Here is a 25,567-nt window from a genome sequence, read left to right on the forward strand (position 1 = left end):
AAAAGCAGAGAAATCATGTGAAACCATTTCAAAGTCAACAGACAAAGGTCAGCTACCACAACTATGAAAGTTGTGTGTCATGCAAGGCCTTGGTCCAAAAAAGACACAAGCACGAGTATAACTCTGCAAATGACTGCAGCCCTGCTAACTTCCATCTTGGTATCACAGTACAGCTGGTCACTAGGCTGCTGTGAGATCTCAAGGCTCCGTTCCATTTCAAGCATTTAGTTGCTTGTTAGTTTGTATGAATTCTCTTTTTGATGGGAAACACTCACAGTATTGCTTTGCTTGTCTGAATGCAGGTTCTGCTTGGGAATCACTGAAAAGCCAATGAAAATTTTACATTCAGAAAGTAAGGTCACTCAGGGAAATTGCTAGCTTGCAGCACTCCAGCAAAAATACAGAGCCAAAAGTCCCATGTGAATAATTGCCACTTCCTAGAATGACGCTGCTCAAGATATGATAAGTTACGGCCACCATAACTCTCTGTATTAGGCAACTGCAACTACTTCCCACTGATATACACTAAAAAACACAGCGTACGCTGGACTTCCTATTTCAGTACAACAGCAATGCTCATTATTCCCTGAGGATTTTGTGTCATTAATTTACTAATTTTTTTCACCTAGTGTAGCTTTTTTCCCTACTAAATATGTAAGCTTGATTCCATCCATGTAAGATACATTAGTCAAGCATTTTCATTAATAGATCTGTGCTTCAAAAAGCTTTTTTGTGTTACCATACCCAGTGAGTCAGTAAAGCTTCAATTCATCAAAGCACTTAAGCCTGCACCTAACTCCAAATATGCACGTAATCCCATTGACTTTAATGGGACTGCTTACTTGCTTAGTTAGGCATGTGTTTAAGAATCAAGGCCCATGTAAGCATAATTGTGCTCTTTGGCCTGGACCCAAGCCCTTAAAAAAGGAAATAAGTAGAATGGAGAACAAATGTTCAGTAAAGCTGCAAGAAGGCACAGCAGCTTTCTAGGGAATATGCACAACATCAAAAATAATTTAACTATCTTTACAGAAAATCCTAACAATCAGAATTAACTGGGAATCCAGTCATTGAATTCCACCAAGACAATTTCAAACATAAACTGAGCATTTTTCAGTACACTTATTCAAAAAAAGTGTTGGTAATCATAACTAAATGAAAATGCTTGTTATACTAGAGCATACAAGCATTTTCTCCTGGTGCATGTATGCTGCTTCAGACAACTCATCCAGTTACTAAGAAACATAACTGTCCAATGCTGCTGAGCACTGACACTTCCCCCTCTTTTCACGGGCTGAACTTAAAATATTTTTCGAACAGTGTATGGTAAGTCTAAATTTGGAACATAATTTCAACAAGGTAGACTAATGTAATCAGTAATTCAGTCCTGCATCTTAAACTTCTACAACTATTCAATGTCTCTCTGTGTTTTATTCAACGGAAACCTTTACAAATCCTTATGCGAATGAACTGTTTGTATAAATTTTGTCAAAAAATGGAAATGCATTTGTAATGCTACATGCTGCAATGAACAGCGAAGCCACATGTGGAGTCACACAGTCCTACATCCTCGTTATCAGGTAATCTCTTAGTCAAATACATCAGCCTCTGTTCTGCTGGACCAACAAGTAAAAATTTACTGCCACTTCTACTCAATTTTTTCCTTGACTACAAGTTCCCTTGTCTGCTCCACGGAAGTATAAAAAGTAAACAGTTTGGATCAATTTAAAAACAAGCACAATGTTTTGGGGCTTTTTTTAAGGAAAAAAAAAGGATCAAACTAAAAAGCATTCCATTTCAGAATAACCATTTCATTTTAAAGCACTTTAAATAAGTGAAAAGAAGTAAAAGGCTAACTTAAAAAACATAACGGATACTGGCAGTGACGTCTTCCTACTACTCTTCAATGCCCAGAGTGAGGGCACACGCCCACGATGTGGAAATTCCAAGATCTAGCAAGACTTACCAAAATTTTCACGTGTGTTCTCAAGCAAATACAGCAAATCTGAACGTGAGATAATGCTTTAAATTCCTCAGAGTTTTCTGTGGGACTTATCAATGCTGAGGCAAAGAACAAGAAAGAGAAAGGTTCAACAGCCTGCAATGGGTAATTACCTGGAAGGTGGGACCCCACTCCAAGTAACAACCATAACTTCTGTGGGAAGTGCAACAGTGGCAACAGTACTGGTAGGTAACACCACACCCAGTGTTTCATGCAGCATGGTGACTGGCTTATCCTCAAGGCTATGGGACATAGCTCCAAATCCCACTGGATTCACTACAATGTCAAAATCAGAAAAAATTTCAAGCACCTTTAAGGCTGGTAAGAAAGAGATGTTTCCAAAAAATATCCATTTCCAACATTTTCCAACAGAATGCCTTGAAAAAAACTGTAGTAACAAAATAATCTAATTTAATTTGCATTTACTGGCAGTTTAAATGCTACAGACGCCCAACAGCTGCAATATTTTTTGCCAAACCAAGATATGGTACAAATTTTATAAACAGTGTTTCTCATTTCTGAACACAGCCTCTCTCATTGGAACCTGCTTTATGGCAGGAACATCAAAGCAATGTATTTGAGAAACTAAGAGAGGTGCCCGGAAGACTCATCCAAGATAAGACCATTTCACATCTAATCCGATCTAGAAAATGAGGTTTAAAAACTGCGAATTAAAAAAAGAGACTGTTACGTTCTTCCTTTATTTAAAAAAAAAAACAAAAACAAAAACAAAACCAAAAACAAAAACGGGGGACGGGGGTTGGCATAAGGACAATTCCTCCCACATCAACATCCGGGAAACTCAGGAATTACTACTGCCAGGCCAGGTTCATTCTTGTCACTGCATGGCAAGTTAAACACAGGAAAACCTGACAGATGTAAGACAATGCAAGTAGTGAAACTGAAGACTTTTTATTTCCTCTTTGCATCACTGATGTTCAAAAGAGAGTAGTGGCAAAGGCAGCAGAAGCCACCAGTATATAAAGTGGAAATGGTTTCATTTATATTATTAAGATTATTTGGAAATACATGAGGACTGAGATTTTTCTGAGATCGAGTCCTCCTTACACTTCCTAGCAAGCAGGGTAGACAAAGATAATATGGTTCTGATAAAAACAAAACCAAAAGCTTTCTATTTAATGAGACTGGAATAATTCTGTCTCTCTCAGAACGGCACTTAGACACTTGACAGTTCAAATGACCAAACACCTGGCAGATACGATTTTTATAGCTTTTTATAAAATAGTTACCAGAAAGTTTAACATACGAACAACTCTATAGAAAATATTTTCTGAGGGACACGGTCCTAAGTTTCAGTTATACTTACACTTTGCTCAGCACAGCTGCACTGCGGGAGAAAATAAATAAGATGAACCCATTTTTTAACAATGACTCATAGCACAAAAATAAGCTTGAAGCTTTTCTTAAGTAATTTTCACTGGCTGGTTGATGTTGCATTACAAAATTTAAAACTAATAGAACTACAAAAACACAAGGCTTTAAACTCCCAGTACATTAGATTCACAGAAAGTACATCATGGTTTGCTTGTACTGGCTCCTGAATAATACAGAAATGTGCACTGCTTTAAGTATCAGGGTACAACTGAAAGGTTAAGCAACAACAACTGGAAGCCCACATTTGTAAAAGCACTGTACAGCAGAAGTTGAGCATTTTATAGTCCGGGAAGATCCAGTTAGTTAACACTGCTGGTGGTGATCTACTTTTGGGCTGTTTTTATTGGTTCTGTCCCCCAAAGCTACTTTTAAAAGCTAAGGTGACTACAGATCTGCAATGAATCTGTCAGATCATCATGTTTTCTTACTGATAGAAAAAACACTGCAGAGGCAAGATAATACTTCTGTAAAATCATATACAATAAGCAATGACATTTATATAGAAATTTTATTCAAAAAATCCTTAGCTTTACCTTTTTTTTGATATATAAATTTGCGACTTCATTTATCACTGAAAGGGGGGCAGAAATGAAAGGCAGCCTGGAATAAAGAGTAAACAACTAATACATAAGGAAAACAGAAACAGTGATAGCAGAATCTATTGAATCCCATTTGATTTTGTTGCTGAAAACAGGAGTGATCTCAGAACTGTATGGAAGGTGGGGAAAAAATCACAATGTACTTGCAAAACAATCATTTTCTTTTTTCATGTCTTGCTTTCCTAGAGAATAGAAATTTAAGCCTTATAACTATATCGGGGCGGGGATGACGACAAACGTGCAGAAGCAATTCCAAGCTCCAGTCTAGCCTTAGTAGCTGTACAAATTCATTAGTGTCCATAACAGGGGTGAATGACCTTGGAGCAGGCTAAGAATCCACTGCAAACATTCCAGAGTTCACAAGTCACGTCCATCACACTGTGACTTTGTGTTGGCAAAGCGGCTTAACAAACTTCAGGCACATAAGATAAACTGCATCTGCCACATACGGCCAACTCTAAACAAACAAATCTCACAGTAATAAAATTTATTTGTTTTAATAAAACTCTATAGGCTGCAAAACAATATCCTTGTGCAGGTAGGATTTCCACAGGTCAAAGACTTCTCAGTCATGCCCCATCTCTTGAAATGTGAGCATGAACTGCAACAATGCCTTTAAAATGAAGTCTTGCCATGGCAGGAGACACAGAAAATTATGACAACTATTTTTCAGTTTTAAAAAATACAGATATTTTAGGCTGCTTCCATGCAGGCAACTGTATCTATTTAAGGATTTAACTGCTGTGTATTCAGACACTAATATAGTTTCAAGGCACACCTATTTCTTCCAAACAATCAACAATAATCTGGGGGAAAGATCACACTTCTTTATAATACTCAAGTGTTGCACAAGGCCACCTGAACCTGTTTTAAAAGTTGTTTCCTCCCTCTCAGCAAATATTGAGATTAATGTTTTAAAACTAGTAAGTTGTCTGGCCCAAAATTAAGGGTCCAGTTTGCCTGTGACCATATTTTATTTAAATAAGCTTTAGTGAATGTATAATCCCTCAAATCTCTCAGTACTTCACATTCAGTCCTTCTCCATTTTACTACTGAAGACACCTGAAGACACACTTTTCTCTACATAAACTGTTTATGAGAATCTTAAATCATGAAACAAGAACATTTACTAACTGCCATTAGTGTGAACTTTTATTTCTTAAAAAGTGTGAAAGATTAGCCAAGCTGTAGCCAGACAGACAGTACAATAAAATGACATTTAGTCTATCAACACAAACCCTCAAAAAGATATTCTGCAATGGCTAAGGTAAATTCAGACATACTGGTCTTTGCATTTAAGTACTGAAAATTATGAAAACCTAAAAATACATTTCTACTTCATGTAAAAACCATTAAAACACATTTCATTCACTGAACTAACCCTTATAATATTAAGCATAGCAATACAAAGAAAAAGCACCTATTTGCATCTAAAAATCCAACTGACCTTCAAAACCAATAGAAGACCTACATGTATACGTGTGTGGTATATCTGGCTTGAATAGCCAGAAGAAAAATGTTCAAACAGACAAAAATGTAGAACTTTTACCTCAAGATGATTCAAGTGCTGATCAAAATAGCTTAAGGTAGTTTCCAAAATACAAAAATACACCTAAGCAGTGGAGAATTAAGTAAAGTCAAACAGCACCAACAGCAGTGGGGAGGGGAGGCAGGCACAAAACCCTACACCCAAGCCATGTATTCTTTTTGAATTCATGTAACACACCCTAGATAGCACTGCTCTCAGCAAAACTTCATGCATGTTTATTGCACTGAATTCAAAGGCATGATTCATATTTACTAATTTTTGTAGAATTACCAGTAACTCCTAAAACTACTCACTGATTTCTCACAGAATAATTGTAACTAATGCCCTCTTCAGCAGAGAGGCATCCACCACTCTAAAAATTTGCCTGCTTCCAAACAAGCTGCTGACAATGAAACAATTCACCATTCGCTGCATCCCAAAAGGAAAAACAAAACAAAACAAAACAAGAAGATGCATTTCCAGTATTATCAACTTGTTGCAGTGATTATTCTTACTGAAGAGACAACTTCCTCAGGAGCAACAAGAAAGATCTCCCGAATCCTGACAGACCAGCTGGAGAAATCCAAGGTCCAAGCTATCTTTCTGACTCTCTCCAGAAGGTCACCATCTCAACTCCCAGCATGGAATCGTACCAAAATAATTCATTTTAGCCTAAAATAGCCTTCAGCAGCAATGAAATTGCTAAAAGTGGCTCAATTTGCTACTGAAGATGTTGAGATGCAGGCCTAGATTCTCTTCTGATAAGTATGTTTACTCAAGTTTCTCTCCATCTGCTACCTCTCTTCCTCAAGGGAACGGTATCAGTGCTCCTTGCTTATGCTGGTTTGGGTCATGGAAGCTCCTAGAAAAATGAGAAGAGCTATTCTGAAAGATGACATTTTCTTACAAGGTTAATTTCTTTTAGGAAAAATCATTTTCTAATATGAGTAAAATCAATACTCAAGCTACAGCTAGTTACTGAAATTTAACATTAATACAGATGAACAGATTGTAGAACCCGTCCCCCCCAGCAAACGAAAGGCAACGCGATTATCTTAAGTCTCTAGTTGCAGCAATCCAGGCTGCATTATTACTTGACATGAACAAGCATCATAGTCACAGGTGTTGACTGTTTTTTAGCGAATTGCAATAATGTGGTCTTGCATCCAACCCCTAAAGTACTTCCAAACCTTGGCAAATACCAGTTGATTTAAACCCATGTTTTCTTCAAGCTATTTGTTGTCCTGCACATACCACACATCTATGTGAAACACACACATTTCCTTCTCATACCACCCAAGCTGTGTAAGACTTCAAAGTCCTTCATTATCACCTCTACAAAATGCTCTTTCTTACTGGTGTCACTACAGATCTATAGCAGAACAGTCTAGATTTAGTTCTGCTCTGATTATCATCAACAGAAGCATCAAATAAGTTACAGCTAGAGAATTCCAATTCTTCCTTTCATTGTACTTTACACCCTACTAAACTGGGTAAAACTGTGTGTGCGCTAAAGAGAACAAATCAGCGATACAGCCCTGGTGCAAAAAGACCCTTCTAGGAAAGCCAGATTACATTCATTTATTGTAATCACACGTTATGAACGGTGTTGAGGAAGAAGCATCTGTTTTGTAAGAACATCTATTGAACGCTATAGCAGGAACTTAGTCCCCTTCAAAAATGTTATACTAAGCAATTCTTTCACCTTGCAGATATCAGCAATGCACACTTGAAACATCTACATAAATTCATTAGATGTGTGTGTAAAGGCTTACACCTCCCTACAGGAAACAGATTGGGATACAGGGAATAAACATGGACAGGAAGGGAAACAAAGTGCCTCTGTCACAGAAAAATCAAACTGATATGCATGTTCCCACTTCTGTCATCATAGCCCCCTGTGTGTTCACGAACTCGAGAAGAACAAGCCAGACAACACACAAAGAGCATCAGCAACAGCTCAATATCAGTAACTAACGAGTCTCTGATGTTTCTGATTTCTGTAAGGTCCACAGCCTGGCAAACGACCATTATTCAAATTATAAGCACAGCTCTAGCGTGGAAAGGGAAAGGCCATGTCTGTAAAAACATTTTGTATTTTATAGAAGAAAACAGGTTTTTGTTTCAAAGTCTCTTTCCCTGCTACGAGATACATACATACTTATGTTTCTAATTTCCACTACACAGAGTTTGTTAAAACTACATGTAAGCCAAGCTATACCAAAATACTGCCAGTGAACTATTTGGATTGCTTGACTGTGGGCACAACAACTTTAACCGTGGCCAAGTTTTCATTTAATGAAATCCACTTGGATGCCAGGTTAAGCTGCCTCAGACTACAAAGCGAACAACGTCATGTGGCAGGTATTACTGATATATTTAGATGCACCATAATTTAAAAAGAAAATCTATCAAGTTTAATGCATGTGCTCAAGTAGGTTTTTACAAGAGATGTTGAACGGATCAGGTGTCACTGCTTGTTACAAAGAGTGAACCAGAAGTTACTCACAAGCATTTTGACAATTTCTCCATATAAATACTCCTGTTCAAAGATACCATATTGTCAGAATTCCAGGAAATTGGATTATCAGCAACAACATGTGACTGCAGAGAAGCTGTGGCCATAAAAAGGATTAAATATGTCAATCTTATGTAATAACATCACATTTTTCTGTTTTGTTCAATTTTTGCCACTATTTCTGCCAAGGTGAAAAACCTGTTTTCACAATAATAAAACGTTTAGGGCCCCACAATGGGGCACAGACTTGCAAATCAATATAATTTTTAAGAAGGGTTTGAATTCACCTCACTGGTTTTGTGAAGTCTGAGCAATTAAGTGTATGATCTAGTCCGTTTTTCATTTCTCTTAGCAACTGTGGAAGCTGGAAATTTACATTATTTTAAATGAAAAGCTAAATTAGCATACATTCACGTGACTGCAATCTGTAGGCCTTCAAGAAAAGTCAAATACCACGGCACTTGTGGGGAAAAAAAAAAAAAAAAAAAAAAAAGAGAATCGTTAATATTGAGGTGCCAGTTTCCCTGTGAAGCCACAAGAAAGTCTGGCCAATTTCAGGTTCTGTTAAAAATTCTATTTCAACCAAGTTTGAACAAGCTCGTTTTGATCTAGCTGTATGCCATTTTACAATCTCTGATCTAATCTTATTAAATTTCACAGACTGAGGTGGTACCAGAGGACATTCAGTATACTGTTTAATTCTGAGCTTCTGAGAAGAGCTCAAAACCCTTATGGGAAAACTTAACGAATGTGAAATTTAAACTGAAGGGAACTCTGCATAGACTCCTGTGAAACTAAACCGTATGTTGTAAACATCTCGTAAACATGAGCTTCTGCTTCAAAACTTAAATCTGGTCTCAGCAAACGATTATGACTCACATTCTTGCTCTGCCTGAGAATATTCTCCCACACCTTTGTTCTGCTTAACTTCCTGCTGACCAATTTGGTCAAAACATAGAGAGAGTACACAAAAAATGGTTTGTTACAATGGACTACAACCCTTTGCCATTACTCCCGTCCCTATGCACATTTCACTACCGTTAGGTCTCACACATTGTATTTACCCTATAAAACAAGGATTTGCCGCACTATTCCCATTTTTGACATGGAGAATCTTGGCGTTAAAAACATGTTTGGGACAAAGGTGCAAAGATACAAGAACCAGTTCCCAGTAAGCCACCCAAAGGAGGAAAGTCACAATACTATTGGGCTCCACCTCAGTTAAAAAACCTGGTACTTGACAGGGCTACAGAGCCTGAAAAAGAGCTTTTGGGTCCAGTTTGTACATTCAGCACACACTCAGGTATCCTTACGCAGTGCTATATTAACGATAACCAAAGAGACTAAATGAAATATCCAAGGTCACACGCGAAATCTACTGCAGAGCAGCCCTGCTAGTTTGACTAGAACAGGGATCTGAATCAATACTAGCTCTCAGAGGCAAACAACCAGCCACTCTACAGAGTCCAGTGACGTCATTGCTCCATTAGATACTGGTAAGGCTTGAATTTTTCTGCTTTCCAAGTGTCTCTTCTTTTACACATAGACTACTGCAAAGTTAATGTCCTTTTGTGTTCCTAACACAGTACTAACCTTTTTTCATGGCTTTCATTTAACACAATAAGACAACACTTCAAGCGTATTTTAAGACAGAACAGCTCCTTAATTATTTGCTCTGGGTGCATCTATATGTGTGTGCAAGTGCCTGCATAAAAAGAAAAACCTGCACACTACTGCCTATATGTACTTTCCTCCCAAAGATTTATTTATTCATGTGACAAATTTGCCCATCGCAGTCTATAAAATGTGTCATTTTTGTTTTAATAGAAGTGCCTAAAAACATACTGGACCCTTTCCAGGCTCTAAAGTAATATTATAATGTAGTTCAATGAAAACAAAGCCTAAATACTTAATTTCCTGCAGACCAGATTTCCAAGATTCTAGTTTCCTGATTAAATAATAGGTATTTCGGAATATTTTGTTACAGTTCTTACTAGTATTTTCAATTTGCTCCCCAAAATCATCAAAACAAAATTAAGCATTTACTTACTATTTGGCTCCTTAGTAGAAAACAGCTTAGGTCAGACAGCATTTGGCTGCGCTGCCATCACTTTCTAAGAATTCTTCTATTTTCATTGAGACCTCTGGGTTATTATCTCCTGATGGTTTATTATAATTTTTAGTAGTTTCGTAGTTAACCCCCAAAAAATCCTTCAATGCCTAAATTCTAAAGTTTCTGAAATTACTGAATTGTAACAAAATTTCCAGCTTATTAGTAATTTTATCACTAGTGACAGTAATTAAAATACTACCAATATTAACCAGTTGGTATACTAGTACTATAAAATAAAAGATGAGCAAACCTTTAGCAATAGGTATACTTTCATACTGTATTTCTAAGAACTCTGACTTTAAGATGAGCTCTGAAATACTACTAGTCAACCACATAATTGCTAACACTGTAACAGCACGAAGGAGGTACAGCCACAAACCAGCACGGCATTATCCAGCTGCAAAGGAAAAAAGCTGATCTCCAGACTATGGCCATCATAGGACACCACATGGATTCAAACTGACAGAGAAAACAACACAAAAATCGAAATGAAAATTAAATACTAATTCCATTTATCGTTTCAATGATTGTTTTAGCACTCCATAAATACTCACACATTCAAGCCTTTATTTTTCCCCACAAATGTTCATAAATAGCCTCCCTCCTACCTCATGACCCCCTCTGCCATGTGAACATTTCAATCTCCTAAGCAGCTCTCTCTAGCACACATACGTTGCCTTTTTTTATTTGTAATAACTTATAGTAGTCTTATTTCAATGCAAACTCTACTGACAGTCAGCAAGCAAGCAGAGAGAAAGTTCACAATCAAGTGACAATTCTCACAAAATACATCATACTGTATCAAGCCTGCTCTAATACTGAACAACTAAGGTTGTTTTTTTCCCCCCTGGCTTTTCCTATGTTTATCATGACAAAATAATTTGTGGTTGTTTACAGTGACTATCTTCTAGTATAAACACTACCAGACAAGAATAATTTCTAGAACACAGTTTCTCCATTTTAATTTTTGTGCCTCAGATAACACACCCCCTGCTGTGAGAAAGTTCCCCTAGCCAGTATTTCTCTGGGACAATGGCAGAAAACTGACGCAGCCCAATCCTGAACTGACTGTGCAACACAGCCTCTACTGACATAAAAACAGCACAGAGAATAAGCCAAAATACCACTCTGCCTACTGGGGAACTGCTGACCATGTCTAGTTTTAGGCATCTAATCAAGGTGCCAGGATCTCTAGAAATTCTGCAGAGAGAAATCTAGAAGCCCTTTTTGGGAATCACAACCTAAGCACCACAATAAGATGCTGAAAGTCAAATGGCTTGAACATTTCCAAGCTCTGATCTTTAGCACAAGAAATGTAATCCAGCCAATTAACAGAAAAATTCTGTAACTAAAAACACGAATCAGGATTTTTTTTAATGTTATCATTTATAATTTAGGAATAATTGCAAAGTTTTCATCCATGCTCTAAATAGGAGAACAAGAATGAATATTTACAGAGTCAGTCCCCTTCTTAATAACCTTCTCCCACATTGCTTGCTTGTCCAGGTGTTAAATAGATCTCTCACATCTGAGTTTCAGAACAGTATTTCTGCTGCAGCCCTCTTTGTTTCTTTGCAATAAAATCTAAATTACTCTGTTTCCTTCTGCTATTTAACCTCAGAAGAGGGGTCTTGCACTAGCTACATGATTCTCGTTTTCTCAACTGCTTTCCCATCTCCCTCAAATGAATTTTAACTGGCTGAATTTCTTCGTGGTTTTTTTTCTCTTTGAACTGCTGTAACGTAACACACAACATATTTGGTTCTCTCGGTTATTTAAAACTCATTAACTATAAACTAGCAATTCCTGCATTAAGACACACCACATAAACCACTTCCACCTCAACACAGTACAGAGTACATAGATCTTTATCAGTTTGCTTCTTTTGTGAACACGGTACTGTGCTGCAAGCTACCTTACTACAGGCTATCATAGCCAGTTTTGTTAGAATACATTCATGAACACTCTGGAAAGGGACTGAGAAAAAGGAGTAGTGTTAAGATCACTTACTTATTTTGTATTTTATCCATACTCCTTTTTTCTTGTCTACACTTAAATTCCACATCATGGCAGAAACAGTAATCAGAAGGAGAACCAGTGATCAAGAGCTCAGGTTTCTTTATGAACAACCATGTTACGGGACTGGTGTGTTACTGAATGTTTCTTAATAAACACTCTCAGCATCCTTTGACAGTAGTATATTACAGGACTCCACCTTGCTTCTTTAAAAGCATATTAGGTGCAGAACACGACACTACTGGGAGGATTACTAATTGCGTGCACTGCTGGTTGTACTGTGCACTCAAAACAATCACGTTCACCTCCTTCACTCCCTACCCAGCAAACGCTGCCAGTTGTAGACCTCAGAAACACACTTAAAGTTACTATGAACAGCTTCAAGGAAAAAGGGAAACTTTAAAGAAGAAAGTCAAAACTAAAAGATATTACACTAAAATGATGAAAAGAGGTCTAAAAGATAGGAACAGAAAAAACTGGTAGGGAATTACAGAGGTTGGTTTACTTTTGAGCTGCTAGAATCATCAGCTGTCTTGCAGTCAGGGACTGAAGAAGAGAGTATACACTCAACGCTAGACCTAGAGAAAGGCAGCAGCACCCAAGAGTGATCATTTGATTATTCCATGCTAGGAACACTGCCAGATTAACAAATCAACCTGGCTTTACTTGCAGCCTGATATATATCAATCTGTTTAATCAGGGGAAAAAACAAGGCCCAACCACGTGCAACATTCTAATTTTCTATTATCCCCAGCATTCTTGAAAACTTTAAATATTTTTAGCTTTATTTTGGATTTTTTTTTAAATGTACTGTTTTGAAACTAGTTCAGAGAGAAGAGTACTTCAAATGTAGTAACATTCCTTAATTGTGTCACAATCATTATAATGATAATAGCATTTGCTTTCAGAACTATTTTTGTAATGATACAATTAAGCTCAAATCTGATATGTATTTTCTGACACTGTTATCCATCCTATGAAGACAGATGCATACTGCAGATTAAGGATTACATTCTACCTTTTTAGATTGCAGAAGTAAGAATAAATTAAAGCTACACACAACTCCTTTACTTTCCTATGTCTCAAGCTGCTTCAGATAGGCAGGTTATACATTATTGACCCCATTTGACAGGAAAACAGAGACACAGAGTGGAGCAAAGAGATAATCAGAATTTGGGTTAGCCAGTCTATGGTGAACTTCATCTATATTTGCTTCAAATTGAAGCAAAGCAAACATTTTCCAAGCAAAACGCTATGCACAATATTTAAAAGCGGAGTGAAGACATTCTGTAAAAACATTTTAGGTTTGTTGAGTTTGGTGGGGTTTTTTTTAATTTTAAAGTTTTTATTCAAATTTATTTTTATATAATTGTGTAACACAGTAAGATATAATTGGAAGTTCCAGTATTTTATTACTTAAATCTTCAGTTACATAGGGAAAGTTTCCTCTTTGCTGTTTAAGAAAATGATCTAGATTATTTGATTTAAAAGAAGGAATATATTTCATACAATTATAAGCATCAACTACCCTTTATTATACATTCTATTGATATGCTATGGAACTTGAAATGATAAATGACATTTTACAAAGTATTTAATTTTTTTAATTCTGATTAGGACATTTTTCAAGATTGAGATTTTACCTCAGGTATTTTGACACTGGAATTTTTTATCACTTAAGAAAATGTCTGTTTAATCAGGCTTTTTCTAGCATAAGTATTTTAGTTTACTTTTTCCCAGCAGCTCCGGTGAAAACATTTTAACGTACAGTGATAACATTTTTCTTCAGTACTTTGAGCTGCAAGCCAAATTTTAATGCTGTTGAACTATGTGATGTCTTTTCACAAGTTTCTTGTCAGGCTGTAGCTCAACAAAACAGTGAAATCTTGCTTTAGGGTTCCAAACGCTGGAGCCAAAAAAAAAAAAAGGTTATGTACACAATTATGACATGCAACTCTTATATAAATTCACTCACATTAAATTAAATTTATTAAAAATTTTCATGCCTCCCTAAGGTTATTTCAGTGGGGCTTATTCCATACCTTATTGTGTTATCTTAAACTGAATCAAGAACAGTTTGTCACCTCCATAACTGTCTTAAAACTGGGGGAAAAAAACCCATAGAACACAGCACCAGCACAAATGCTGTACTATATGGGCTGGATAAATATGTTAAATTCATTGTAAGTAATATCTGACCCTGGTAACATCTGTATTACTGGGTTATTTATAATCAGACTGAAGAGTGCAGAACTCGCGGAAGAGTGAGGAGACCCATCCTTCAGAGAACGAGATCTTTCTCAGGCCAAGAGGCTGATAAAGGAGGGGAGCAGAACAAATACACAGACCTAGTGCTTACTCATTTTGTTTGACCTTAACTGACTTGAATGTTTGCTATTCACAACTTCCTATCATCAGATTTTACATCATTTTAGCTCAGTTCAAAGGTGGTAAAGTTATCCTTTTGGTATCTTTTACATGCCATGATTGCACCTGCTGTGTATCAGCTACCAGAAGTAATTTACATTAGGTCACAGCCAAAGAACATACACCCCAAAAAATTTTAGTGTTGCTTGATAAATGGAGGAAGGCAGAAAGATTTTTCAGACAGTGAGGTCAAGAAACCTTGCAGAGGCTCACTTACTCTGTAAAACATTTAACAGAAAACTATGCAAACAAAGGGAGGAAGTGGCAAAAGGAGTTATTTCTTAGCTCCCAGGAACCTGTTTCTTCCATTAACAACTTATTAATGCCAGGCAGGTGTTTCCCAGTGCAATGCTTGTCATTAGCAAGTCATTATGAAGAGAACAAATGAAGAATCCTATTTCCCATGGCCAAGAAATTATAATTGTATACATGAAAAGGCAGAGAGCAGGAGAGCATATTCTATTGTAAATATAGTTTTTCACTTTTACGGTATATTTTACAGACCAACCATTTTTCTTGAAAGAAAAAGCCTCAACAGAGGCTCCATGAGCAAAACTAAATAAAAATCTGGCAAAATGCTGATTTTTGCCTCTTTGAGTGCATCCTACCTACACCTCGAAAAGGTCTTGAGCTCAGTGTCCTCAGCTGCTAAACCAAACAAAAAATTAAAAAAAAGGGAAGCCTTGAACATTAACAAACTAGGGATGTAATTTTCATTGGATTCTGAAATGTATTTCAGCATCTGAATGCCAGTAGGCTGCATAACTTAGTTCTCCAATTCCATAGACCTACCCTGTGTGCAATCATATCCTGGGCAAAGCGCTAGTGACAATTCTCGGCAGCATGCAACCTCTTAACACAGCGGCTCCCACAGTAAAAACAGTATCAGTAATTCACTATTTCAAGGCCCACTTTTAGGATAAGGTCAAATAACTAGCAACGGTTCACTGCATTGGTCCTCCTCAAATACAAACAATGCTGGACACCAGCTTTTGTGCTAGTTAGGCTAACACCAAAGTACTGATGGCCAGAGCATGACACTGAGGCTCAGACCAATGTTTCATTTGGTACAGTTCCTCAGGCTGCTTTCAAAGTCTTCGTATCTCAAGACACAGAGCTTTTCAAAGTGTCTGTGCAGTGAAGGATACATCCCCCTCTTCTGAGCAACCAAACAAGATGAACAAGCAACCACAAACATTTTCTGTAATTCAGCTGAAGGACAGGTACAGATATCCATGTGCCTCTGCTTCTGCTGTACTAATCCAGGTACTACGTTATTCCTTACACTATTATTGATGAAAAATGAACACTATAATCGCTGAGGAACAACCAGAAAAGCTTCACAGAATCTAGCACTGTACAGAGTTGCTCAGAAGAACCTACAAACTGAAGAGAAGATGATAGAGAAAGGAGAAAAGTCTGGCTACAACTTTAAGAAAGCGTGTGCACACAAAAAACCCCAAATCTGCCCCAAACCCTTTTTTTCGGTGTCAGCACTGAAACATTACACAAGTAAGTTGAGATTCCTATTGAAAACAGATTATTTACCTTTACAAGAACAACCACAAGACTACTCTATATTCCAACACACATGAGTTATGAGAATAACCCTAATTTATGGAAAGAAGAGAGTTCTTATCATTCTGATCTGTTACTCTGAACCTACAGCCATTAAGGCTTCCTTACCTTAAACCAATAATGCCACTTATAGCTCTGTCACTTGGACACTACTGCACGTCAGAAAAGTTCCAAATGGGAGCTCCTTGCCTAATCATGTTTTTCTGATGGAGATTTAGCAGGCTTGGCTATACTTCCTACAGCTGACTTAAGTCACCTCCCTGTAAAGTTTGCAAGGATTTCAACATCTTATGCAATTGGGTCTATTAGGCAAATAAAATCTCTATAGTCATTTTGCTACTGAAGTTACTCACTGTGTGCTTTGTAAAACTCCTCAGATATTTTCAGTTATATACAGAAGCTAACTGGAAGATGAAAACAAACTACAATGCAAGAGAAAATGTAATACAAAAATCAGGAGAAAGAAAATAGTTGTTTCAGGAACCTTTGAAAGATACCCAAACGAAGTGTCATGTGAAATGCTAAATAATAGTTTTGTAAAGTGCGCCACTGAGTGGTAACTAACATCACTGCAAAACCAACTTGCTTCACAGCTCACAAATAACATTTTTTATGTCTCCAAAACTACGACTCAGTGCTCACACCTGCCCAAGTATTGGGAAAGACGTCTTCTAGCAGAAGTGTCTTAGATGCATGCAAAAAATGCATGCAGCATACTTCCCTATAGGTACATTTACTATGGTCAAGGGCAAAATTGCTAAGAATTCTTTCTTTATACTGTATTTATTAAAACTTCTTCAATATAGAATCATAGAATCATTAGGTTGGAATAGACCTCTGAGATCATCAAGTCCAACCATTGACCTAACACCACCATGCACACTAAACCACGTCCCAAAGTGCCACAGCTACACGTTTCTTGAACACCTCCAGGCATGGTGACTCCACCACCTCCCTGGGCAGCCTGCTCCAGTGTTTCACCACTCTTTCAGTACAGAAATTTTTCCTAATGTCCAATGTAAACCTCCCCTGGCGCAACTTGAGGCCATTTCCTCTTGTCCTATCACTTGTTACTTGGGAGAAGAGACCAACCCCCACCTCACTGTAAACTTAGAAGTTACCGATTAGGATCATCCCACTGGCTCCAGAAGAAATAAAAGGATACATTGATTTAAAACAAGCAGAAAAATATAATCTGAAAACAAGAAAACTCACACTTCTGGCTAAAGAGCAAGTTGGAAAAGCCCCATTTGTAGGCATTCTTTAACTTAACAGCACTGTGAAAATCTTGAGTTAGGAGAGGGGTAGCAAATGTATTAGAACAACTGAGACATTACTTCATAATACTGAAACATATTCAAAGCATATATATTAGCAATAACCAGCTGTGGCACTAAATAAAAATTTGGGGGAAAAAAAAAGGACTGTCAATGTAAAAGTTCGTTCATTTTCCAAAATTCATCGGAAAGAACACTGTTCAAATGTGCAGAAAAATAATTTTACACAGAAATAATAAAACTTGATTATCAAGATCAGTGTTATACTTCTTCCTTCTGGATAGGTACAATATCACCCAGTTCTTCCTATTTTGTCTAGTTTTATTTTAAAATTATTTGACTTAAAAAGTTTCATTTACTTAGAATTCAGAGCCTAGCCTACATCAGGAAGTACATAATCATTTCAATGATAGGTAAGCTTTTTTTGTAGTATTGACATTATTATGTGCCAGTTACTGCAATGCCACAGGCAAATAAGAAAGTGAAAACCCACAAACAAATTAGGATATTTCATCATAAGGACACACTAAGTTTTGTTAGAGGACTGTGTCTGAAAAATTAGCTTTTACATACCACCTCTTGTGCTAGACAAGTTGCAAAGTTTTTACTTCCAACTCTAGAGGCCAGTAGAAGAAAAGAACAGCAAACAATGAAAAAAGACACTCTCTGGAAGTAAGGATATGATTACCGGGATGCTGTTCAGAGGTACTGAGAAATATAGGGCTGTTCTAACCTTCCTGCATGATATCGTAATGGCCACAACCACCAGGCTTTAAGAAGGGCTTTTGTACATACTACTGTTTTAAAAATGATCTCTTATGCTATAGTTTATCTTTGCTGATAAGATTAAACAATACTTCAGTTTTAAAAGGCCATTCTGTCTAACATTGGTTAACAACTCAAAAATGTATTAATTAATGTATTAAACATTCTAGTTTTGATGTTAAGACAAAACTTCTCTTTAACGTATTTTCAGTGTTAACAGATGTGACTGCATTTTATATATTGAGAACTTCTAACTGATGTTATTTGTGGTTGCCTTACGTAACGTTTCAAATGGTTAAAAACTGAGAAGTACCTTACTTTATACATGTTTAGTTTTTGTTTCAGATGAAGGTAAAACCTGTCTCTATTGTATTCCTTATTCTGTTTCTAAGCAATTTTTATTATAGCAACATTTTTCCATCTTTTATTTCTAAGAATAAGGTAAACTGAAAGTACTAACCACAATCAATGGTCTGGGAACGAAACCAGATGTTTCTTAACACAATGACATTAATATTCTGGTAATGCAGCAAAATGTCCAAGAGAGGGTGACAGAGACCATGAATTTGTTTCATGCTTAACTTACAATTACCTGACTTTAAAAAAAATAAAAATAATGTGCAGTTGAGGAAAACCTACCTACTACAAAGATTTGAATAAGCTTCATGACTCGAGAAGCATTTTCAGTTAACTGCAAATACTGACAACTTCTCAGAAAAATATTCTTTCAAGCATCTGACAGTACAAATCTTAAATTGTTTGACTCTCTAATTTAGATTCTACAGCTACATCCATGTTCACTCTACAGTGTATGCTATCACTTTTAGTAAAATTATTTTATTTATTTTTAATAGTTTTGCTGGCTATGCAAGTGGGACACAAAATCTCAAAGTCCAAGGAGACAGGCAATATATGCAACTTAATATTCATTTGTGTATCAGATTTATTCATCCTTAAATCATAGGAACGTGAGATTTTACATATGGAACAGATAAAAAAAAGGAACAAGTCATTTTAATACAGACAAATCTACCCTGAAAAGTAAAGTACTTTTAAGAAGAATGAAGAATATCTCATCTGACATAACATTATCAACCTCCCTCAAATGCAAACGCACTATTGACTATTTAGAGGTAAAGTTTCACCAAGCACGTAGCACTGACTTTCTCATCTTAAACCATGGAAATCACTGAAAAAGCAATAACTGAGTCAATAATGACAGTGCTTCAAAGCACCGTGAAGCAACAATACTGTATTTTCCTTTAGTTTGACATAGGTATCTCCAAACACTCCCTTCAAGTACTAACTCAGAACTCTGAAACAAAGAAGAGTGTGGTTTACACACACACACAAAATCTCACCACAACTGTTACATGGTCGAACAAGTCAAGTCTCCTTCAGCTGATATCCACCTTACAATTTTACTGAGGTTGCAAGTAATGAGTAAGGAGTGAAATGCTATAGATCAAAAGAACTAATCACACAAAAAGCTGGAAAATGTCTCAATTAATCTTCTGGATATTCTTCTTCAGAGAAAAATACAAACCTTTAAATATTTTAGCTAGATGTTCTCCCAAAGCCTCCAATGTTCAGCCTTCTGCGCAAGTACAATTAATATTACTGCATATGAGGACTCTGTCACCTCTCTCAACTTCTTCCCTGTCACACTTTTGTTCTACTTTGCTGTAGTGAGAACCACTACAAAGTTCACAGAATAAAAAGTGCCTTTACCTGCTTTACCTTAGCTTTCTCATGGTAATTCATTGCTTATAAGGCACTGAGCACCAGTACAGAACTGGTTCTATTTAATTCTTTAAGGACAATAGACTACATCCCTGAGCATTAAGTAAGCATCACTGAGAAACAGTTTAAGTAGACATCAAGATTCTGACTTTTAGGGCTACTTTCAACACCACAGGAAAAATGAAAGGAAAAACAAACAACAAACCAAAAAACTACTACAGCCTAGGAATCCCTAGCCTTAAGAGCAGGCTATGGGAAGATCTTACTCCTTTCTACATCTATCTGGAGGGTAACTGAGCAGGTGGAGTCAGATTCTCAGAGATGTGCAGTGCTAGGTTGAGAGACCATGGGATGAAGCTGCAATATGGGGAATTTCAATAGGATACGAAGAAAAAGACTCCACCATGATGTTGCTCAAACACTGGAACAGGTTCAAAACTCAACTCAGAAGAGGCCGTAATAGTCATCCGATACAGCAGGCCTTGCTCCAAGCAGGGTGTTGAACTACATGACCTTTCCAGGTACCTTACGATCTGAATTCCTCAACAATTCTATGAATCCAAATTTACATATCCACAGTATGGATTCATAACCTGCTGTTTGTTTATATGCAGCTTTGGGAAGTGGCATTTTACACAGCCAATGGGTGATTTCCAGAATTAAGAACACTTTCCTACTAGGCTGCTGAGCACTACCTTTCCTTCCTATCCCAGACCTCCAACACAGATGTATCAGTATACGCTTTTGCATTGGGAAAATACAACAGCTGGTATACTAAATCTGTTTTTCAGTTTTCAGAGTCAGAGATCAGACCTGTAATTAAAACAAATTTCTGGCCCTTTCTGAATTAGTTTGAGATCAAGGAAAACTTTCAAGAATAATTAACTTCATAGAGATCTATCATCTACAAAGGAAATTCAAAGCTATGGCTTTGCTTGCAGTAAGAAATACAGAATAGAAACATACACGGCATTGTCCAGATGTGCACAAGAGGAATCTGAACATGCAGAGGGAAAGCGGGTATTCATAAGTGACTTCCCCTGGCAAATGAACGATTTAGTTTCATGTTCAGTTTCAAGACTGAACTTGCCCCTTCACTATTTGAGTTCATGAGTCATATCTGACCCACTTCTGCTTCTTTTGCCAACATATATGGGAAACATCAGCCAAGCATCAAATACCCCTTGCTAGTAATTTCCTTCTTTCACTAATCTTACTTGAAGGATTACAAACAAACTTCTTTTTCTCCTTAAACACTGTAACATTTTGTTTAAAATTGCTACCGTCTTGCAGAAAGTAGTGTATTTATTCATTACAAAGGGAATCTATACAGCAGACTGCAAAAAGTCAACATAGTAGCTCCTTCCAAACCCTTGAAAAACAGCCATTCGCTCAAGTACTTTCTAAGAGAACATCACTGCTGAGTAAACGGACAGCCAGTAAAACCTGATTCCTAAAAATGGCAAACACAGACCAATCAGAAAAGTTACATTAGTACCAGCTAAGAAGCAATCAAAATAAACACAGAACTGAATAAACCATTATGTTGCACACGGACAAAAAAATCTCCACTCTAAAGTTTAATCACATAAAGGTTTTATATTTCTCTCTTATTGGAGCTCTTAAAGTTCCAATCTTTCTGTTCTGATTCTTTCATACAACCTCTTCTGTAGAAAGCTAAGTATGTGGGAAAAGCTCGCTGGAAGTCACCTTAATTGTGGCCAGAACACCATCTGAGTCCGGCCTTTCAGCATTCCATACCTTGTTCTCAGTAGACAGAAACATTAGTTAAGAGATAAAACCTGTAACAATAAAAGTTAACATTTTTCACATCAACTTTTTAAAAAAAAATTTAAAAAGCAGCAAAGTGCAAGACACCATTTCACAAGCACAGTCATACGAACTTCTTACAGAAATTAAATATGGCATAGACAGTCTACAGGCAAACTTGCTAGAGGCAGTAGCCTTACCTTGCACTGCCCTGCCACACAGATTGAAGTCCCGTTTTGGTCACAGGGTGTCCCATCTATCACCTTTTCAGCTTGTCTCACATAGAATCGGTAGCCTATCGCCCGGCAATTCAGCTCACACTTCTGACTTCCCTTCACTGTGGAAAGACGTAAAAGTCCCCGTTATAAAGGCCACATTGCAAGGAAAAGCCCATTAAGCTAACACTGAGGTCTGAGAAGAAGAAACAAAGAGGCAAAGTGAATGCAATGTGAGTGACTACATCAAATGAATGGTGATTAAGAGACCAATTCCCAGGTAAGTATGCTAACATCCCTTATGAAAATTCAAATAGTATCTCAGTTTTTAATGACAGATAGTTTCCTAAATGACCAAGAGTATTTTTACTTCTATAAAAATTTTGCCAAATCTAGTCTTCTTAAAGCATAACATCACGTGATGACACTTCATAACTCCTAAGTGTCAACAAAATTACGCGGTAATCAGAAAGATGTGCAGCAAATTAGGCTCCCATATAGTCACCGGTCAGTTCACATCAAATAAGGACACTAAGGTTTAGCATTGAGAAACACATAGAACAAGTTAGATGCAAAATTTTTAAAAATCCATTATTTTTCCTCTTCATTTTTACAAGTTGCACTTTAATGACTATTCCTTAGTTCAAACGAAAATTAAGAAAAGAACAACTTTTAAAAAACAGATAAAATGCATCATTATTCAAAACCTTGTACTCTCTGTAGGCATGCAAGAACCAGAGGGAAATGAGTCCATTGAACTCTGGGCAACAGGAACACAGAAGACCAGAAACAGTTATCTTCTGTAAAAACGCATTACTGAAACAGATACAGCTTAACACTCCACAGAGCTTAGGCTATCAAGTTTGTTAACACATTTGTGTAGTGCTTCTCTTTCAAATCATCTGTCATGCTGAAGCTGCACACAGTTCATTACTCCTATTTACCAACTGAAATAACAATGCCTTCAGTTTCTTTCCAACCAAGAGTACCACTGTTACACAGTGGTGGTGAGGTTCAAACAGAATTCCTTTTTCTTTTCACTATATTTTCCTTGCTGCCATAATCAAAAGCTAAAATTCCCCTGAGCTTCAGCTCATACCCTTACAACATAACTGAAACCCACTATTTAATCTGTCAAATGAGATGCTATACACTTTAAGTGAGCTGCTAAAACGTGGTATTCCCAGGATTTTCTACTTGCCTTAAGTGTATTTTTGAACCTTCACCTAAGATGTAACAAATGGACAAAATAAATACATGTAATTACTTCAATTACACACTTGTCACAGTCTACTCAGTGGACTCTTGATGATTCGTTTGCCACTCACATATCTCATCTATTGCATCTGGCAATCTTTCATAAGATCTTCAAAAACCTCTACTAATTTTAGATGAGGTCAAAGATCTGTTTACCTAATTCCCTTTTTGCAGAAGCTATGCATGCCATGCTCAAATAGGTAATTTTTCCACTGGCTACTTTTTAAAGATACATTCACTAGCTTATTATTCCAAGGTCTTCACTTAGTTATTTTAAAAAAAAAAAAAAAAAAGAAGAGAGGTATTTCCTGCAATTCAATCTCCAAGTACAACACTTAGTTTTAATGATAAACTGAGCATTATTCTTAGCAGCTTGGTCGCTTCAAACATAACTATTTCAGAATTCTCAAACAAATATAATCCAGCTTCAGTGATTCATTACAACTGAAATCAACTTGTCCTTTTCTGTGTCTGAAAGTGTGCTATTTTTATAGCCTGCAACACTAGCTATCAAGCAGCACCTCTGCAGTGTACGTTTTCTTATCTTCCCATTCCCCAAGAGCAAGTCAAAGTAGCCATTTAAAGTTTCTGGAAATGTCCTTATCTTCTATATTGATTCCCTTTAGTTCAAAGTACCCTGAAGCGTCACATTTCTGTACTCTTCCTCCTCCTAATATCACTCATTTGTTTCTGATCCTTTAAAAATATTTATTCTTGAAATTCTCAGTTTGCCTTCTAGATCCCTAGCTACTCAGAAAGATGAAGAAATTAACTGCTGAAGCATGGTATTTTTTCCTGGGCCCATCTCTTCCTTTAGTTATGATTTGACAGGTAAGCCTATTGCATTGCTAATGCAGCATATTAACAACGCAAGCAGACTGAGCTTATTTGCTCTGTAAAATATGACTTTTATTTCATAACTTTTGTCTTCTGTTCTTTCTTATTGGGAACTGTTCCTGCTGATACAAAGAGAAATATTAGAACAGCCACTGGCTTCAACCAGTACCAAAAAAACACTTTAAATAAATAAATAAACAAAGCCTTAACAATAAACATACACCAGAATAAAAGTCTGTATGAGCATCTCACCCCAAAACTCTTTGGTCTTCGACATTCAGATTCTTTTGACAAGCAACTGTAAGGCACTGCCTTGATTAGTCATTTACCAATTACTACTACCTAAAGACAATGTTCCCAGATGTCAAAGATCTGAAAAAAAAAACCCTTTCATCTAAGAAGAGCAAAATCTGCTAACTGAATTGCCACTATTGAACGAGAGGCATTGCCCATTAGGATTTTAAGTAAGAACTGTGTATTTACTATGTGTAAGTTACAGCAGCACAAATACATTTTAGAATTCCCTTGTAAAACAAGATACTACACTAGTAAAAACTACTCCATTGCCTATTAACCTCACGTGTATCTTGACACCCTCCCTTACCCAGTATTTTGCCACAACTCTTGAGGTTTCATAGTTGAAGCTGTAGGTCAAGCCACACTATCGGCTTGGCAACTGGACATAAAACACCAATTAAACATCGAGCTGTGAAGCGATTGATTCCACACAGGCAACATTTCTGGGGGCTATGTCGTCTGATCCCAGACTTTACAAAAGGATCTATCTGACCTCAGGGAAAAGAGTAAGCCTTCTAGGTGAAGACCTTCCAAACTAGCTAGCAGCAAGACACATTTCGCCTCAAAAATGGACTCTCTTTTAAGTGTAACATGGTTACTAAGACAGTTCACTATACAGGTACTGTTTTACGTGTCCTCCTAAGGTAAGGTATTTGCTTTTCATTCTCAGGCCCACCTCAGCACAACCAAGTCTTTGTAGAAATTCTCACCTTACCCTACTTTATTAAATAGGGAACTTGGGTGAAATTTAATGCTACCGCACAGGTTCTGCCAGACGTACTCCTTATTGATTTAACTGAAGGAGGTGCCTTTAGTAAATAATCCTGGTAACATGTAATGTTTGGGTTTCATTCCACAGACTGAAAAAGTATTTAAATCAAAAAAATCAGTACCTTTCTTATAAAGTCCTCGCCAAACTACCCATAAGTACCTCAGGGATATTCTGAGCACGTCTAAACCGCAATACTTGCAAGATTTTCTCAAGTCTTCTGTTGAAGCTTACCTCCCACCTTTCCTTACAAGGAACAAGACCCAGACAATGGGACCACAGCACAGCTCTGCCACCTCCCACCTCACCAATAAGGGTACCGAGACCTCATGTTTAATTACAAACTGCACCTTTGAGTGCAGAACAGATGTTGCAGTGAAAACTTTCTACCATAAATTAACCCTTTTACATGTCCTACCAAGACACAAGAGCCCCACAGATGGGAACTAATTTAGAAATCA

The 25,567-nt window shown here is 37.0% G+C and overlaps 1 protein-coding gene across 1 annotated transcript in view; it reads right to left on the reverse strand.

Annotated features, from left to right (window-relative positions):
* Positions 1–25,567, reverse strand: part of THSD4 (thrombospondin type 1 domain containing 4) — a 292,380-nt gene that overhangs the window by 162,965 nt on the left and 103,848 nt on the right. Inside the window, exon 6 of the mRNA XM_086471614.1 lies at positions 21,932–22,068. Within this exon, the coding sequence (XP_086327740.1) occupies positions 21,932–22,068 (137 nt within the window). The remainder of the gene's footprint in view (positions 1–21,931; positions 22,069–25,567) is intronic.

Source organism: Leptosomus discolor, chromosome 11 (assembly GCF_034619465.1).
Source record: "Leptosomus discolor isolate bLepDis1 chromosome 11, bLepDis1.hap2, whole genome shotgun sequence".
NCBI lineage: Eukaryota > Metazoa > Chordata > Aves > Leptosomiformes > Leptosomidae > Leptosomus > Leptosomus discolor.